Consider the following 19,426-nt stretch of genomic DNA (forward strand, 5'->3'; position numbering starts at 1 on the left):
CCAAAAAGTGCCCCCAAAACAGCGAGGGGAGGGAGGGGAGGGAGGGGAGGCGCACCGAGGAGGCGTCGCTTAATGTCAACCGGCCTTTGTTTGTTTATGTTTGTGTTGGATTTTTTTTTATTATTATTATTATTTTGCAATATATATATATATCATCATGATCAGCATCAACGGAGTGGTCCAGGCTGAAAGTAAAGCCCACAACGCGTGGAGGCGAGTCCGCGAGGATGACGCGAATTAAAGTCAAGTGGAGAGAGCGCAAGACGCCTACCGACTGAAAACACGGCCATACCCATGTTTGATGTGTGCGTGCGTGTGTGTGTGTGTGTGTGTGTGTGTGTGTGTGTGTGTGTGTGTGTGTGTGTGTGTATGTGTGTGTGTGTGTGTGTGTGTGCGTGCGTGCGTGTGTGTGTGTGCGTGTGTGTGCGTGCGCGCGCTCTCTGGTCCAACGTCCCAAAGTAGGCTGGGATAAACAATCCTGATGTAACCTGGCACTTTACTTGCCAAGCCCCAATGCTCAACACTAAAGACAATTATTACATTTTGTTTGTTTGTTTGTTTTGCAACCCGTAACTCTTGCTTTTCTTCGTGATCCGAGGTACTTTGTGAGAGGTGATGCTGTAGGGCAGAGAGCAAAAGAATCAGACAACAATGAGTAGTAGTTTTTCTTTTCTTTCTTTTTTTTTTTTTTAAGAGCAGAGTTGCATAATGTTGTTGGTGGTCTTCAGCAGACACGGTTATGAAATTACCCCAGAGCCCACAGTTATGTGCAGAGAGTCAACGTGACATGCACGGTGATTGACAGCGGTAATAAAAACCTTATTTGTGCGTCTCTTGGAAACATAAAAACACACAAAGCAGGAGACATTTGGACCATATCAAACTGACCAACTTGGCAGTTTACTTTTGACTATATTTGAAGAGATAAATGCAAACACTTAACAGTTTCAGCTGCGTTTTGTTTTTTAACCTGCAAATATGAATAATAATTGAATCTTTCTACAAGCACTAACATCTTTATGCTTTTTAAGCATTTGGAAAGTGGATTTACTCAAAGAGTTACAGATAGAACAATCACACAATAAATCATCTATCTCACTTTATGCCCATCGGGGCTGCAGAGTACTGGATGTTGATCCCCGTTGACTTTAAGCAAAGGTCACATGCATTCACACCAGATCCATCCATCCATCCGTCCATCCGTCCGTCCGTCCGTCCATCCATCCATCCATCCATCCATCCATCCATCCATCCATCCATCCATCCATCCATCCGTCCATCCATCCGTCCATCCATCCGTCCATCCACCCAGCCATCCACCCAGCCATCCATCCAGCCATCCATTGCATGCATCCATCCTCATGCATGTTTTTGGATTTCCCTTTAAAAACCCACACTTCCACAGGGAGAACGTGCAAACTGTGAACAGACAAACCCTCAAAACTCAGAACCACGACCCCACTGTGCTGCTCTAACGAAATCTACAGTTTAATGTTCCTTCTCGGTCATTTTGGCCTCTGTGCACAGAGATATTTACCATCATCGTCTTCCCCACTCAAACTTATGAGCTCCACCGTCTTTCCAAAACCTCTCAAACAGGTTTATGCTCGAACCCGAAGATGTCAGCTGTGTCTCTGCTTTGTGCACAAACCTGCCGCTGAGCCCTGTGTGTCTCTCTCATAGCTTATTCATGTTTCATAAATCTACAATCACTCTTTGTATCCATGTGACTCTGTCTTGTGTTTGAAAGAACTGCTCGTGGTTTAAATCACAGAAGTGACAGCCAATTGTGTCACAGCCTGCTCATTCCAAATAACACAAATAACATCTAAGCTGACTATTCAAACAACTTTGGATAAAGATCAGTGGATTCAGCTTGAAGCCCTAAAGCTCTTTGTTGTGGCTGTGTGTTTATCACATGTCTTGCCTATCAAAAAGCTCTTCACAGAGAGTAATGGGGTGAGTTCAAACAAAGAGCTGTGGATGACTTTTGAAGTGGAAGACCCGTAGCTGTTAAACTGCGTTTGCACATACAGTACAATACAAAGCAACTTCTTCTGCTTTTTTTTTTTTTTTTTTTTAAAAGGATACAACAAACCTGGAATTGGCATATAGTCTGCCCAGAGGTTCAGCCTGTCCATCCTCTCCTACAGTCTGTCCCAGTATTGATTATCTGACAAGAGAAAAGCACTACATCCTGTTGTTTCCTTCCTGCTACCTCACCTCATTCCAACAACCAGCAATCTGCCACAACATACATCACGGCCCTTTTAAACTCAGATAAGAAAACCTCTTAATAAAATTACTGTGGTCTTTTGGCATTATTATTCCTGCCAAGGTACTTAATTGGCATCTGTGTAAGGAAACGCAACCCCAAAATACCATTTACATCAATCCCAAAATAGATCTTAAAACCCTCAGCCATTGAAGGGATATTAATGTTAAGATGAGCTCAATGCATTTATCTTGACAATGTGAGTTTATCCTTTATTGTGTCAGTGTGTTTGTGTATTAATGCTTATGTATGCATGCTGGGCTGCAGCACAACGGAGGTAGATTGCCATCTAGTGGGAAAGAATAGCAACACATAACTGTAAGGTGCACCTCTTATTTCTATGAAGAGATGATGTAGTGGTAGCGGTCTCGCCCCACAGGTAGAAAATGTGCCACATTAACATTCAAGTCACCTGTGCAGACAGGAAAATGATAAGTTTGAGCAGCGTCTCTTCATATCCTATAATAAAGTCAATACACTTGATAAAAGGAAATCATCCACAATAGATGAACATAGGAAAAGCCTCTGGAATAAAACCCCATTGTAAACACTCGCATAGAACATGAAAAGATGATATCTACTCTAAATAAGTTGAGATAAAGTCACATTATTGCTCATTGTTCAGATCCAGGTGCACTTTTTTCTTGACTTGAATCAATTGCATGTATGATTTCCTTGCATTTCATTTTCCTTCCCAAATGTTTACACCTCTCCTCGGATTTATGAATTATTGCTCCCATATCGACTGTGCTAGTCCTTCACTGATGTTTCTCCAGTTTTGTTCCAGTTCTCATTTGGCTTTGTGCCATTACAGAGAGCTATTAACTTTATCAATCTGTGAACTCTGGCGCATTTCTATAGTTATATAGCTATCAATTTGATTTATGGTTTTGCTTTCTTCACTTTTTTCATTTCCCTTCCCCTTTTTTAATCTGTCTGTGTCTGTTGGTTGTGTTTCTGTACAACTTATTTCCCTCCTGGGGATTTATGGGCTGGCAACATTCAGCAGCAGTGATCAAAAAAGTGTTATCCTTTTGTGCAAGTGAAGTAATTCAAGAGAAAGGAATGGGTTTGTTTTGATCCAGTAGGTCTAACTGATGGTTTTATTGGTGACAGTTTCTGCACAGAATTTGAACATACAGTAAGACTCCAGCTGTAATGAGGCTCCACTGAATGTATTTGTGCAAACATTGCACAGAATAAGGTTTCTTTTAGTTTTAAACGTCACACTGCTGACCTGAGCCAACCTCTGGTAAGAGTAGTTTGCATGCAGAGCGCTTTGGTGTACATTTTGGATTCTTAAGGGGCAGCTTTCTGTCTTCCTGTGATGGATTGTTGGTACACACATAGGCGGAAATCACCGAGTGGGAAGAGATTTCTGCAACATCCTCCCCATTCATAGAGATAAGTGCCCTTCCAATACATCATGAGCGAAGCCCACCGAACCTTCCTCTTAAATCAAATGTTCAGTTTAATAACAATGAATTGTCTTGCACTCTTGGATACATAAAAGTTGATGTGTAAATATCGAAATGAGTGGAAACTGCTATCCAGACATCTAAAATGATAGACAAGCATCCCATCTCCCACCACCTATCATTTATGAATGTGCTTCCTCATTTTCCTTCTCATTCTAACTCACTTCAAAAGCACAGGAGTGGGGTGACAGGCCTGGGGAGGGGGAGCCCCATTGTTAATTGGCCTTTTCAGATGAACAGAGAGGTGAAGGGAAGAAGAGACGAGGACAATGGGGTCCCATTGCCTCTCCATAACAAGAGGGCTGAAAAGATAGACCAGCCAGAGCACATATAGACCTGCAGGGGTGTCCTCACACAACCCCAAAACTAAGTGAATGAGGCAATCAATCATGTGGCCTCCAGTTCCCTCAGAATAAATGGCCTGTAGCCTTGAAATAGACTGCAGATCATTTAAAAAAAAAAAAAAAAGATCCACTCTCCCGGTGTAATACTAGTTCAGGGTGTGAGGGATGAGGTGTTACTTACCAGAGCAGACAAACTGTTTCCTCACATCTCATTCCTCTGCTGCTGTTCTCCAGTGGGACGGTAGGTGCTCTTTTCCCACTTCAATAAGGGGATGAAGCTCAATTAGCATTTCACAAGTCCCATTTTCTTCCTCTATTGCAACCTTCCCTGCAGAGCCCATGCTTTCTCTGGGGGATTGTCCTGTTTTGGGCCCTTGTTGCCGTTGGCAGGGTGACAGTATTCGAGTGTGCAAACTTGTGCTATTGTCCGCAGGCCAGAGGGAGCCATGGAGACCCCATAATATGACACAGGAAAATGTTTGCTGATGGCAATTCTATGGGCTTTGTCCGACTCTTTCTCCTTCATGACGACTCGATTTAAGTCTCTAAATGTTTGACTACAAATGCAGGAGTGCTATCCAGCTCCTTTTCCTTTGTCCCGCGAGGTTTGAATGAGTAATTCAGCCTTTGTGTCGCTCGATTGAGGGGGCAAACAGAAAGACAAGATTCTTGAGCGTTCAAGCCCCTTTCCATGGTTATGCAGTCTTTAGATCCCCCCCCCTCCATCAGCACCACCACCACCACCACCAAATCCTACAGCTGACATCACTCTGGAAGGGAATTTGTGTTCCAAAAACTCCTCTGTAACCTCTCTGGTATGAAATACATTTTTAACACAATTATTTAGCATGGGATGTGTTGAGCACCTTTTTTTTTTCTTTTCCTAAATACATGTGGTCTGTTCGCCAAAAAAAAAAGGTCGTCTTGGAGAAATATCGCATCCCCTCAGCGGCTTTTTTCCAGATCTCCATGACAACAATTTGCAATGGTGAAGAATTTGATACCAGGGCGCTTGGAGGCTGATTGGGGTGCATTGTGAGGGGCCTGGGGTCGCTGATTGGTTCAAGGGAAGCACCATAACTACAAGGAGTTTATATTCATTCAACTTGTTGAAGTGCTCGTACTGCATCCTGGAGAGAAGTTTGTACTTGGACTGTGGCTGCAAGATAATCGGGATTCATCCAACAGTGGTGAGTAAAGGGTTATTCCCTCCAGCATATGCGATTAAAGCGCGCAATTACGCAAAAATCTTAATGTCTTTTCTAATTATTTCCTCAGCTCGTCGAGGTGGATTATAACATGGACTGATTTATTTTTATTTTTTTTAAGTTTTGGCAAAAAACAATTATGGCAAATGCAGACAGTGAGGTCAAAACTTTGCTCAACTTTGTAAACTTGGCATCCAGCGACATCAAGGCGGCTCTGGATAAGTCCGCACCGTGCAGACGCTCCGTGGATCACAGGAAATATCTGCAAAAACAACTCAAGCGCTTTTCTCAGAAGTACTCCAGAGGTCCCCGGTGCCACACGCACAGGTCTGCGGAGTACAGGTGCCCCAAGCCGGTGGGGGCCGCCCTTCAGAGCGTGTCGGTGTCAGAAAAGGCCACCGCTGCTGCGCAAGGCGCGGACAATGTGGGGGACGCAGTGGAGCAGGTGCCCATGAGAAAACGCCAGCTCCCAGCCTCTTTTTGGGAGGAACCCAAGTTGACCCAAACTAAGAGGGATCACGCGTTTTTAGGACTGAAAAGGAGCCCTGCGGCTGCATCTGTGGGCAGTGAAAGTGAAAAGAGTAAAAGGAGTTATGACGATGACGCAAAGGCCACGATGTCTGCGTCCAGCCGACGCAGCTCTGTGGAGAAAGAGGCTCTGAAACTGGACCTGACCTCTCACCACTGTGTGAGTGTGTGCGGCTGCTGCCCCTTCCAGTACCACGGACACCAGGTCTTCCACAGTCACATCGTGGTCCCCCATCCGCCCCTTGGACTGTGGAGCAAGGCAGCCGGGACTGACACAGAGAGGGCTGAGCATCCTTATGGACCCAAAATTCACACGCACGTTGTGGTCAAACCCATACCGACCAAGCCCACTGCTCAGTCACCCATCTTCAGCGTGTTTGGATTCATTTAACACAAACATTAATGAACCTGCAACGCAAAACTGGGGAAAAGGGACTAAGGATTTTAATTTTTCTCCTCTTTCTCCTTCAGCGTGTAAAACCGAGACACTTCTTCGAGCACTTAATGGAATGCTTCATCTATTTTTGTTGTTTAAAGCTAAGGACTAAATTGCACTTGCTGAATAACTTCATCAGCCTCACTTTCATGCCAGTCTTGTGGCTCCTATCTGAGAATTAACAGTAAGTTTAAAAGCTTCTGCTTTTAGTTGTCTACAGAGATTGACTGTTCTTTTTTGAGTACAAAAAAAAAAAAGAAGAAAAAAAAATCCCACAAATGAATCCAAACATGCTGTATTGGCTTCTTTTTATTTTCACCTATGAGAATCGCCTTTCTTTGTCAAAGTAATGTTTGATGGAGATATTTGAAACAATGATTTTATTTTTAAATAAATGATTCAACTTCTTCAAGGACTTCTTTGGGGACTGGATCATTTCACTGGAGGTTTATGTGGCAAAAAAACCCAAAACATTCAGATTAAAGCACCCTGCTGTCACATCACATACATTATAAATAGATATTTATAGAGGATTTCTTTGAGAGGACCATTTACAGATTCGAGAACATCGGATGCAGCTAAAAAAAGAAGCACAGGCAGATAAAATTAGTCCCGTCTCTGAGGACTATACCGCTCGGAGTTCATCTTAAAGTCACTCAGACAGACTCAGGTATGTGATCAGTCTCTTGGGCAGAGGCAAGCTTGAGATAGAGCTCAGTCTGCCTCTTCCCATCTGGCTCCGAATCCTTAATCTACAGAGGTGCAGCAGTGGACGTGGTGACACTGTACAGAAAAAAACAAAGACAGAAGATAAAGCAGATGGCCACTTTGTCAAGCAAACTTGTATTTTCTTTTTTTGCATGTGTGAGGAAGTGAGAAAGACATGTTAAAAAAAGACAGAAGTGCTTACATGACGTCCTCTTGACGGCGTGCCATTCTTCGCGGCTGTCCAGGAGTTCACTGAGCTTTCTGCACAGCTGAACTTGACCAACGTGCTCCAGCAGCAGGTCCACGATCGGCCCTGCCCATTCACACATGACCGGTGATGAGATCCACTCACAAAACTAAAGAAAAACATAAGGAAACCGACATTATCTGACAAGAACACACACATTTTAAATGATTGATGATGTTTGTTGTCCTGTGTGCACCTGCGTCGCTCTTTCTGCTGGTTCACTGTAGTTTAAATGAAGCATACTGTCACTCTGGAAGATCAATGCCATTCTTGTCTGGGATGCTGCGGCAGTCGGGTGAGTGCTGCCACCGTAAGTGCAGGTGAAACAGGACGGGGCATCACAGCCGTTTGCCAAAAGGCACTTGAGTAGAGGCAGATTATTCACACAAAGTGCAATGAGAGCCGGGAACGTCACAGCGATAGACGGGATGGTGGCATTGACGTCGGCTCCCTTCTCCAGCAGTAAGGACACGGTGCTGACGCAGCCCCGACGTACTGCCATCAGTAGAGGACTGACCGGATCCAGGCTGAGACTCGCACCGGCCTTCAGTAACACTTCTGCTGTTTCCGTGCTGCCATTTGCGACGGCAAAGTAGAGGGCTGTGGCGCGTCGGTCAGCATACCCGGCAGAGCGACTGCCGGCCAGTGTGGCGTTTACGTCTGCACCTGTCTTCAGAAGCACAGCTGCCGCCGCGTGTCTGTTGTGCTGGGCTGCCAGGTGGAGGGGGCTGATCACACTGTGCCGGAGCCTGGCCCGGCTCGTCACCGACACGAGCAGAGACACGATCCTGGACACAGAGTAACTACTATGTGAAGAGGGGAGGCTTTGTAATGCATATGAAAGCCAAAACATCAGATCTTGACCAGTGTTTCTGTTACACGACGTCAATACAGGGGTCTGTAAACTATGACTCTGGAGCTGCATGAGGCTCTGCAGCCTGCATGTAGTGGCTCCCTGTAGCTTTTACAACATTACATGTAAATAAACGTACCTTTATTCTGTTGCACAGAACATTATCTCACAATATGATTACTACTTTGGAGTTAAAGGCAATAAATGTGACATGTAATCTACAAAAAAAAGAAAAGTCTCAGGGGCGAGTTCATTCAAAAGAGGACAGAATCTTTCAATGCTGGAATATCTGGTGATATTATAAGAACCAAACAGCCAATACAACTAAAATATTTGGAAGAGATTCTTGATTTTAAGTCTTTGATAAGCTGCTATTTCTAACTGTATTTAAGAGTTTATAAGATGTGTTGAATGCTGAAGATGTTTTGCAGCTCCAGATAAATGCAAAAAAAAAAAAAAAGGAACATTTGGTCCTGCACGGTGCAGATTGTTAGTTCAGTGTCTTCACTCACTCATGGTGTCCATACTGGGCAGCAATATGCAGAGGCAGCAGTCCCGAGTTAGTGGCTTTGTTGGCGTCTGCGTTCTTAGTCAACAGTAAAGCCACAACTTCCTTGTGGCCGTTTTTGCTGGCCTCATGCAGAGCGGTGACGCCATCGCACGTCTGCATGTTCACATCTGCACCTGAAAACACGCCATTTGAAAAGACATCAGGAACAGTTTGTCGTTGTTGGTTTTTTTTTTAAAGGGTTGGGGCAGGTTTAGTATTTAAAGTACCTTTCTCAATAAGGTAGCGCACTGCCCTCGTCTGGCCTCTCTGAGCTGCTACAATAAGAGGTGTGATGCTGTAGGTATTGGGTGGGTTGATTGTGGCTCTGGCTCTTAATAGTATGTCACAGATGTCTGTGTTGTTTCTGGACACGGCCTCGTGCAGAGCTGTCCAGCCTTGACCACACCGCTGGTTCACCGTGGCGCCATATGAGAGGATCATTCTCACCATCTCTACATTCTCCAGTTCACATGCTGCAAACACACAAACAAGACACAGTCACTTCTATTCTATACCTGGCTCCATGTATGTTGTGGTCCCTCAATAGCGCCATTGTAAACATTTGATTTCACGGCCATACCTTTGTACAAAGGAGTCCCTTTGTTGTTGCTGCTGATGTCGGGGTCAGCGGCGGCTTCCAGAAGGCATCGCGCACATGACAAGTGTTCACCAGATACGGCGATCAGCAACGCCGTCTGCTCCTGCAATGTACGCTTGTCCACTGAACCTGGATGAGCTGGAGCACAAAGTCCACATGTAACACAAATGACTCATTTAGCATTTAGAAAATCTGTGCATAGAAGTCCTCGCTGAATACACCCGGGCTGTTGTGATTCAAACAGAGAAAAAGCATTGTGCTTGGTGCTTTCAGGATAGCATACCCCTCAGCAGGGCCTTCAGGCACTCCGGCTGTCCACAGTGGGCAGCATCATGCAAAGGTATCCAGCCATCTTTGTTCTCCTTCAGCAGGCTGTGAGAGGAGGATGAAGCCAGAACATTAACAGCCTCGACATCCCCTCTTCTGATGGCCAAGAGCACTGGGTCAACATCCCTTGAAAGAAGGATGGAAAAATCACGTTAAATGACTTACACGTGATTGTAAGAAGATGTTTTTCTTAATTCAAGCATGTTAAATCTCTAATATGATATTTATAGGACTGATTTGTTTCTTTAACAACTATTTTTTTTTTTTTTTTTTTTTTTTTTACTTCTCAGCCCACACAGTTCAGACCCCAAGCACTCATACAAACACACGCGCGCGTGAACACACACGCAGCTTCCGCGTCACGCGGAGCCCCGCAACAACAAAGGAACTCACTCCGGCTCTGACGTCCCGGCGCTCTCACGCGCTCCATCCCGCAAATCCTCCCGCAGCCGCGGCTGGACGTTAACATGCTTCCGTCCAGCGTGACGGAACTGAGATAAATAGTCAGAATATCTGAATTTGGTCATGTCTCTATTCGGCAGGTTCGTGCGGCGGTCTTTCCCCCCCCTCACGGTGCGTGCGCGCGGCGCGGTGCGCGGCTCAGCTGTGCGCTCGCAGATTATTTTGGGGAGTGATTGTCAGGCGGCGGACTGACGGTTTATCCATATATGTCAGAGGACTGCGGCGTGCAGCGATAAGGAGAGCAGCGCTGGAGATAATGTAGTCCGCGCGCTCTTCTTGCAGCTTTTATTTCACTGGATGGTTTCCAAATGAACTATCTGATCAGATTGATCGATTACAGCTACAGTGGATAAAATCATGTCTTCATTCTTACAGGAAACTGTGCTCATCTGTCTGGGAACCCTGGAACATCTATTCATTTATATTTATTGGTTTTGAATCGTTTGTGCGTATTTAGTATTTTACTGCTTGATTTCCTTTAAAAACACTTCAAACATAAACATCAGAAGAAAATTGCAGAAATTAATAGAGTTCAAGATTTACAAATACTCACCATATTATAATTAAGTTGTACTTTTGTTTATTTATGAGTGATTGGGATTTAAAGTGTCATTAGATAAGAAGAAGTACAGACTGATAGAAAGTCACATAACGACAAACAAACAAACAAACAAACAAACAAACAAACAAACAAAAATGGTTAGGTTCAGACCAATCATATTGAAGCATATTGATTTGCATTCTCGTAGCCGGTAATTCTATTTTTTTAAAGAAACAAAATTCCTGCTTTATATCTAATTCATTCACCATAGTGTTATTTTCAGTTTCCTGAGACGAGTTTAGAACTAATATATTTAATTTTAGCTAAATTTGATCAAATCACAGCTATTGAAAATGCAATTAAGAAAACTTTAATAAGTCACTTTTATTGGCATATTGTTTTTACAACTTGAGTACAGTCCAAGGTATTTGTATGGAAAAACAAACGAATCCCTCTTCAGGGCTATAGGTGGCAGTAGTGAGTCGGTGGAGCGCCCAGACCAGAGTTTGGGTAGTTTTTTGTTTGATGTTTTCGATTAAGAAAGAGAAAATTGCATAGTTTGCTAGTTTTCTTTATATATATATATATATATATATATTTTTTTTTTTTTTTTAAACAAACAAATTACCAATGTGTCATTCGTATAAACAAAATACAGACTGGAAAACTTGACCTTTGAACATAGAACATGTACATATGTAAAATTAGTCAAACACCTTCTCTTGACAATGTGGTAAAAAGTAACACATTCTTTAAAGTAGCTTCTGAGAAAAGTACTTTGTGTTCATACTTGCACACTTTGTCATCAACATTTTTACTTGTAATTGAGTTCAATTTTAGCGACACTGAGAAATATCTTGTATTTAGTCAACTGTGCCTTCAGTATATCAGTAAATCAGTCGGGATTCTGGAAATCTTGACATTTATTTATTTATCTATTTATACCAAAATGTGAATAATCCCAAGTTTCTTCATAAAAAGTAGAATCTCGATCCTTTTTTGTAACAGTAATTCTAATTATTATTATGGTTTTAATGGTTGCGTGTCACTTATGTCACTAAATGATTTCTGCTCCCTCCATCATGGTGTGCCAGAGACTCACACCGGATCAAATGCTAATGCCATCTGGAAAGGTTCATAACTTTCACTCCAGCTGTTTATTTCTGGATCTCAGTGTTGTTTTATGTCTGATAAGCTCGCCAAAAGAGTGTGTCAGAAGAAGACTGGAAGGGAAAACAGTGAGCCGACACTGCTGGGTGGCAGGACCGCAGAGACTCGATTACTCACGTCCGTGACCTCTGAGTCGCCCTCATTAGCTTAATCTGTCTCACATTGTTGGATGAAAATCACCTCGCATTGGCTTGTGACTTACTCACATCTCACTGATTCACACTGAGCAAGCTGCAGCATCTCCGCCAGAGGGAGGCGTCTTGTGATTGACAGACACTTCCAACTTGTGGCAGCCGGCCACCTGCAGGCAGTATATGGATTTATACTGTATGGATTCAAGCGCCAGCTGCACGTTCTTTGTGCGCTTTCTAGGTTTTCTTCAGTGCTTCTACAACACTTCAGCTCAAATATGAAACAGTGGAAATGGAAGTTTGTTTATTTAATTATTCATCAAGTACCAGGCGGAATGACTCGATCATCAGTTAAATGAGATTACACTTTTCGGCATGTGGAGGCACATATAAAAGATAAATCTTCTTCTGTCAGCTAAACTCCAACCAGAACAGCAGGACAGTTTCTTCCTCTGACTCCGGTTCTGCAGGTTTCTTCCTGTTTAGAGGGGAACTTTTTCCTTTCCACTGACTCCTCTGCTTGCTGATGTGGAATTGTTGGAATCTGGAGGGGCTTCAATGTAGAAATGTTAAGAACTACTGTTACAGAAGCTCTCATAATCATTTAGTTACTTCCTGTTGTGGAAAATATGGAGGATCTTGACTATGTTTGACATTTTGAGACCAATCTCCTCAACTTATTTATATTTGGATTCTTTATCAAGCTGCTTTATTCCCTTCTACATTGTGAAAACACACCATGGACTACTGATTTATATGTCCTCTAATGATGCTGATGGTTTTTCTCTTCCTTGCACAAGCACATTTCATAAAAACAAATATGCTTCACAGGCTAAAGCACTTTGTATTTATTGTTTGTTTTCATTTTGATGTCACTGGCTTCACCTCACAGTATAACTTCATCAATATCCTGAAGACTTGGTTATAACTGAAGACTTTCGGATGGGAGGTGAAAGAGTCAAGCACATCCAAATGTCCTATGGTCTGTTTATTACACCCCTAATAAGAACAGCATTATCATGCAATGCAGTGCAGTTTGTCTGTCATGCCGCTGACTGAGTGGAGTCACATGTTCTCACCTGAGCGAGGCTGTTGTGGCGTTGGGTGATGTGTGTAGAGCCAGTGAGAACACAGACAGGCTGCGTTTGACGTCGCTGTGCAGCCTCTGGTAGAGAGACCTGGATCTGCTGACTGCAGGCATCACAGAAGGAGAGTTATCCAGTCTGAGGACCAGGAGATCCAACAACTGTCTTCATCCAGAGGAGGACAACAATTAACAGCAGAAAATAAAAAAATAAAAAGGTGAGTTAACAGTTCTTAAAACCAGAACAAACACCTCATAACACACACATACTGCAAACTCATGAAAGCTGAATGGTGCACCAGCAGATAGGAGAGTGCTTGAGCTCAGGCATTGAGACCAGATGCCTTTTAAGGGCATGTTCGACTGTGTTTGGTTCCCCTTGATTCTGCTGCTCCAAAAGCCAAAGTTGATGCGTGTAATGTTTCAGTTTAGATTTAATCACAGTGTCACATCAAGCTGAAATTACAGCCTATTTTCGGAGAAAGAAATCACTGTGTTCCCATCATTAACAACAACACAGATAAGCAATAACGATCCGTCCAGATAATTAATCGTCTCTGAAAGCTTTGTTTTTTTCCATTCCAAAGACTCACCACACGACAGTGTTGCTCATCCTCACAGAAGCTTCTATAACATAACAAGCATGTTTACCACAGGACGCTGCACTCCACTGCCGTGTCACTTCTTACTGTGACGTGGTGACGTGTGAAGATGTACTTGAAGAAATGCAGCAGTGACAGCTGATTTCTCTTTCGCAACCACTTCGTCAGAAGTGCTTGTGAAATTCTTCCTAAAACTAGACTGGAAGTGGTCTCTGGTTTTTCTCAGAAACAAACAAGCCGCTTTAACGTGTCTATTTACAGCCGGAGGAACTGGATTGTTGAGTACAATAGCTCAGAGGTACATTTCTGAAGACAAACCCTTCACCCTTTACTCTTACAGAAAGGGTAAAGAGGAGACACAGCATGTTTTATAGTGGCTCCCTGAAAAGTTTAATTCTATGTACATTTTTCATTCTATACACATACCACACTATTTTAAAGAAATTATCTAATGTCCTTGCTAAAAAATACCTAATTAAGGCAAAATAGCTAAAACAGCTTGGCTTGCTAAAATGGACAGGATAACCAAAATTACTTTAAAAAAGAAAAAAAAGAATAATAATACAGGAAACACTGCTAAGATGATGATGGTGAAGTCACTAAAAACAGTTAAAATTGCTGACATAGCTAAAGCTGTTCTAACAGGAACTCCACAGGGGCTATAAATAGCTCAAATGGTTAAAATGGCTAAAACATTGAAAACGGTTGATGCTGAAAAAATCTATTGCGGGGAATAAAAGAGGAATAATGATTAAAACTGGTTACAAAAGCAAAATAAAGTGGTAAAATATGACTCAATCATGTCATGAATCCAACACAAAATATATATTTTAGGATAAGATTGACATGTTTTGCGGTTCCAGAATAATTGTATTTGGTGGAAAATTGTGAAAATGTGACAAAGTGACACAATTAATTCCTAAAGTAAGACATTCTCACTTTCCACCTCAGTGTTTGCATTCACAGATGGATGAGGGCGTTTTAGTTATCTACGCTTCTCAACCATTGAGGAGATTCACAACAAGATTGCAATATGGGAGGTTTCAAGTTGTGTCACTGATATTTAACTCACTTAGGGGATCGAAGGAGAGGAAAGGCTATGACAGATAGTAGGGAGGGATTCCACCCGTGGTTCATATTGACTTTACAAGCCAAAGGGAAGCCGTCTATGCGAGGCCTCCTTTGAGCTTCTACCCTGTGGCAACATGTGTTGGTCCTGACATGCCGTCACTGTCGCAGACGGTGTGGCTCAGTGAAGAGGCTCTATCATATCAACACTGGAGCAGCTGCACTTCTTCCAGGCAGCTCCTGCTGTACCTTGTCTTCCTTGTAGCGACGCCTCTGGTTCTGGTGGGAGTGAAGCTGGGCACACTATCAACACAAACCAAACAAGCATTGAGGCAGATTTTATATTCATTATTATTATTATTAGAACAAATCCTGCATTACATTTATATTTAAACTCCTATTTTTTTTTTTTAATTGTTTTAATATTTAAAAAAATTATAAATTACATTAATAAAGCTGCAATCTTCTTTTAGTCTGTGGTATTTCTCTGATTTGTTTTCCTCCTTCTTCCTGATCTTACTGGTTAGACTAGACTAGATCCAATCAGATTAGACTGGATTGAAAGGATGTTTATCGACCCTTTTTTGGCAAATTCAATCAAGAAGACGAAAAAAGAAACCCGAAAGCGTCGCAGCACAAGGACATACACTAAAGGTAACTTGAGGTAAATCAATTAAAGAATTTTTCAAAAAAGAAATAAAGACCTTTTTGGAGGTTTCAGGATCTCCAGTGGAACGTCTTGGCGAACCACGAGTGTCTAGAAACAGCCGGGGTTGTACTTCACACATTCTATGTAACAACTCTTCCCTCCTCTTATAGTCACAAATAGAATTGCTAAATGTCAGAGCCTTAGACTTTGGTAGTCAAACTCAGGTGGCGGTATAGAGCAGGGGTGTCAAACATGACGCCTTCAAGCAAGTGGATTCAATGTGGTCAGTGGAAAAATGGAAAACTGTTAAGGATGACATAAACTGCAATTTAGCATTGAAATGACATCTGTTTCTAACTTATCCACTGGTGATCAAAGAGTTTTTTAGTAAAGAGTCATAACTAAGGCCTCGTTTACACAACAACGTCTTCAAGTGCAAAGTGCAAAACTGTCGCTGCATTTAAGGGGTCAGTTTTTACAAAAAGTTGCTCGGAACCACTGAAAATGCAACTTTTTGGAAATGGCTCCCAAGGTGGAACTTCCAAAAACGATCCGACTCTGTCTCCGTGTAAAAGGGGAAACGAAACACTGGGACGTCGTCTCTGTCTACTCTGCTACTGCTCATACGCACAATGTCGTGAAGAGCTCTTCTGCACATGCTCAGGAGATGGACAGTAACAACAATGGCGGCCTCCAGAGTGTCATGACTCTCAGTCTGTATTCTCCTGACACTTCAGAGTCTCCGTATTATCAATCCAACTATGTGGTCTGTTCATACGAATGTCCGTGTACTCCCATTGTTAACGTTTATAGCGTATTGTGCATGTGTGAGTGGTTTCATTGCAGCCAAACACTACATTGTTTTCAGAGTTTCTGCCATTTTCATGTAAACAGACATCATTTTCAATACCATGTAAACGCCAAACAGCAGTCAACAGGAGTGATATATGAATTTTTAAGTGTTCAGGTATGTCACCAAGCCACACAGTAAAGCTCTTGACAGCTGTGAGTCGTCTGGACAGAGGAAGGAAGCAGAGATATGGGATAAACTGACACAGTTGGGGATAGATGCCTCATATCTGTTCCCTCCTGGTTTGTTTACTGATGTTGTGAAGTGTGATCTGCCAAGTGTCCCCGAGTTTGAGTATCACCGTCTCTGCAACTCTGCTGGTCATTCAGTGATGTGAGTGGACATTCAGTGATGTGTGTGTGTGTGTGTGGGTGTCGTCCTTTTAACAGATGCTGGGTGCGCAGGTTGTTTCAGCGGCGTGCTTGAGCGAGCAAGTGTGTGTGTTGGAGGAAGGAACGGTGAGAGAGGCGGGCGATCGCAGCAGGTCCAGGTACAAAGAGCTGTACATGTACAGAGTTTATGGAAAACAAATGCTACAGGTGCTGAGCATGAAACCGAGTCCCGTGTCCTGCTTCCCGACCTGCTGTGAAGCGAGGGAGTTAACCTTGAAGCTGAGGACAGCTTCACCCCGGAGCAGAAGACTAACTTCTGGAATTGAACCATAAAAACTGTCCACACATAAACAAAATACCAGCCTGATATGAAATGGGCACTGCAGAGTCTGGAGGACTTAGTTGTCTCCCAGAATTCCCTCCTCACAACTGCAATCCATCTCTCCCTTCTCTCAGGGTCAGCAGGGAAACCATAAAATGAGAGGTATGGGCAGATTTCCTGCCTGTTAGTGCCGCCTACAGCCACACAAAAGATGCCCTTCTTCTTTGATATACGATCAAATTATACCTAAAGTGGGACTGTTTAGCGTGTTGTTTGCAGTCAGGGGGAAATCCAAAATGGCGGGCCCAGTAGTACCGCGAGACGTCTGACATCATGTTAAAAAACCTCAATTCTGATTTGTCTGGGTGGGAAGCATCTCCAAGCAAAGTGAATCAGGCCACCTGGACTTGGTCATATGTCTTGAAAGGCATTTTGCTTCTTGTCCACGTGGCTTCATCAGCTTCAGTAGTGCTCAGTCTGAATCAATCCACCCCTCAGAAACTTTTTATGACCATGAAAACCACATTATGATGCAGAAATGCAGTATAAAGAGCCGTTGCATCACAGACAGATACTCGTGTGGCCAGAATAAATGCTTTTACTTTAGAAATAAAAAATGGCTCAATAATAACCTCATAAAATTGTAATGACATAATTTTACTCACCAAAAGTCCTGATTATTTGAACACAAACTCTATCTTCATTTCATTCCTCAATCAGTGTTCAATTACTCTGTCGTACAGATTTTCTCTGTGTTTCTCTCTGTGCGAGTCAAAAAATGCAAATGATTGTCAGGATCAGCATTCACACAATCAAATGTCAACAATTGCCTGGGTGACAATCACCCAACGTTAGTGTTTTAGGGTTAAAAAAATACTAACCTTGTTGCTTCTGTGTCAGCAGGTTTCTACCTTATGTCATTATATCTGCAGGGTTGAGATGTTTGTGATGAAATTGTCACAAACAGACAAAAGCTGATTTACTGTGTCGAGTTGATGTGAAGTGATGTCCTATGCAAACTAAGCAACATATTGCTTGGTCATATACAAATGACGGCACACCCCCAGCCAGAACGGAAAAAGAAACGGATCACCTCAGCTTCAGTCTCTTAACGTTGGAAGAAAACACACAATTCCTTTTCAGTCTTCTTTTCCTACAGTTTTTATCCAATTCTGACCAGTCTAATATCCAAACGTGCAGGAGTGCATTTCTGCATTTCTGCATAATTTGAAGCTATGAAAATAAGATGATTGAATTTGCTGTGTGGTTAAAGTTCCACGGTAATGTTTTAAAACCTGCTGATCAGGAAGTTTTTGCAGGCTCTCAAACGTAGCTGTTACCTGCTGGATTCTTTGTAACCTCTCAGGTAACTGAATGACATCCATCTTGGATACTTTATTATTGTCCCGATTAAATCCATCTTCTAGGAGGCTTGTGTTTCACGCATTTCACACCTAACTTCCTGTTGGGTCTAGAGTTTGGGTGTCAGTGAACCTTTTGTTGTGCTTGACGCACTGCATATGTCGACCAAATTTCTCGGACATAGGTGAAACGTGTTAAACGTATTGCTCGCAGTAGATGTTTCGATTGTGAAAACAATGTAGGGGGCGCTATGGATCCATTTCGTCTGACACTTGCGCAATGACCGTAAAATTTCAAGATGTTTAGCCACTTCTGACGTATGTGCAAATTTTCAGGAAGACGTCCAAAAACTATAGAAATTATAAGGTTAATGTGGTCAATATTTCACTCCTTCAGAAAACCATTACAAACTCAGTAAACCGGTGCACTACCTGGAGGCACCACAAGGGATGAATGGAACATTTATCAGTTTTTCAGGTCATCATCAAAAGCAGAGGTTGTCCTGGCCAGAGGGAAAGTGATTTAAGATTTCCTGAACAACAATGTTGTGATTTGTAACTTACTTTCAATGTATCATCGAGTAAATAAAGTACAAAGACAAGATATTTTATGTTTTATGATTCACTTTAGTGGGCTTTGTAAATATACACTAGTTCCAAATTTATTTTGCCAAAGCAGTTGGGACAGGAACAGGTATACCACTATTTGTTGAAGTTTTGGCAGTGAAATTCTGATGGTCTTTTCCCTCTTCAGCTTAGATGTCATGTCATAACGTCCATTATTTCTTTGGATTCAATTGATGAGATGAGCACGGTCCCCAGAGAAGTTGGTAGCATTTTTGAACGTTATGTGGCTTTCACTCTGCATGAAAGAGTCTTCACTTCTATCCTCTAACTGGAACAGCAGAAAGTCTCCTCCTCTGAACCTGGTTCGGCTGAGGTTTTTTTTTTCAGGTTTCCTTTTAAAGGGGAGTTTTTCCGTTCCACTGTTTCTTATGCTTGCTCACATGGAATTGGGTTTTTCTCTGTGAAAGTGCCTCAGATGGAACGCTATAAAGAAATATTTTGAAATGAATTGAAAAAACTTCCATTTGTTAAACTATTTTCCAAAGTGCTCATGAGCCTATGTGGCATCCTTTATATAATGAAGTGGGTTTTTAATGCACTTCTTAATGCACTGTTGCCTGAGGGGTCAAAGGTCACAGCCATTCAGTGTTGATTTTCAGCCTTGCCATCTACATTCTGAGATTTCTCTGTATCCTCTGAATCTTTTAATGGTACCTTGGTTGTAAATGCTGAAAC

General features: G+C 42.5%; 2 protein-coding genes across 8 annotated transcripts; one reads left to right on the plus strand and one right to left on the minus strand.

Moving 5' to 3' along the window:
- Positions 1-5,444: 5,444 nt before the first annotated feature.
- On the plus strand, positions 5,445-6,224 carry LOC308119896 (protein FAM181A-like; the record flags this gene model as incomplete). The annotated part of the gene is made up of 1 exon (XM_080480172.1): positions 5,445-6,224. The coding sequence occupies one exon, from the start codon at positions 5,445-5,447 to the stop codon at positions 6,222-6,224; it is 780 nt and encodes a 259-aa protein (XP_080336298.1).
- A 335-nt stretch (positions 6,225-6,559) lies between these two features.
- On the minus strand, positions 6,560-13,648 carry LOC308119897 (ankyrin repeat and SOCS box protein 2-like; the record flags this gene model as incomplete). 7 transcript variants are annotated; one of them, XM_080480173.1, is made up of 10 exons in its annotated part: positions 6,560-7,052; positions 7,180-7,333; positions 7,421-8,012; positions 8,590-8,761; positions 8,855-9,100; positions 9,208-9,363; positions 9,509-9,678; positions 9,946-10,043; positions 12,936-13,047; positions 13,534-13,632. In XM_080480173.1, 10 exons carry the CDS (start codon positions 13,551-13,553, stop codon positions 6,922-6,924), a joined length of 1,851 nt encoding a protein of 616 aa, XP_080336299.1. In that variant the 3' UTR covers positions 6,560-6,921. The 7 variants fall into 7 exon arrangements, with proteins under 7 accessions (XP_080336299.1, XP_080336301.1, XP_080336305.1 ...); XM_080480175.1 differs by lacking the exon at positions 9,946-10,043 and having other exon boundaries at positions 6,562-7,052; positions 12,936-13,106; positions 13,592-13,648; XM_080480179.1 differs by lacking the exon at positions 9,946-10,043 and having other exon boundaries at positions 6,562-7,052; positions 9,509-9,597; positions 12,936-13,106; positions 13,592-13,647.
- Positions 13,649-19,426: the final 5,778 nt, after the last annotated feature.

This window comes from Lipophrys pholis (genome assembly GCF_963383615.2).
Source record: "Lipophrys pholis genome assembly, chromosome: 14".
Taxonomy (NCBI): Eukaryota; Metazoa; Chordata; class Actinopteri; order Blenniiformes; family Blenniidae; genus Lipophrys; species Lipophrys pholis.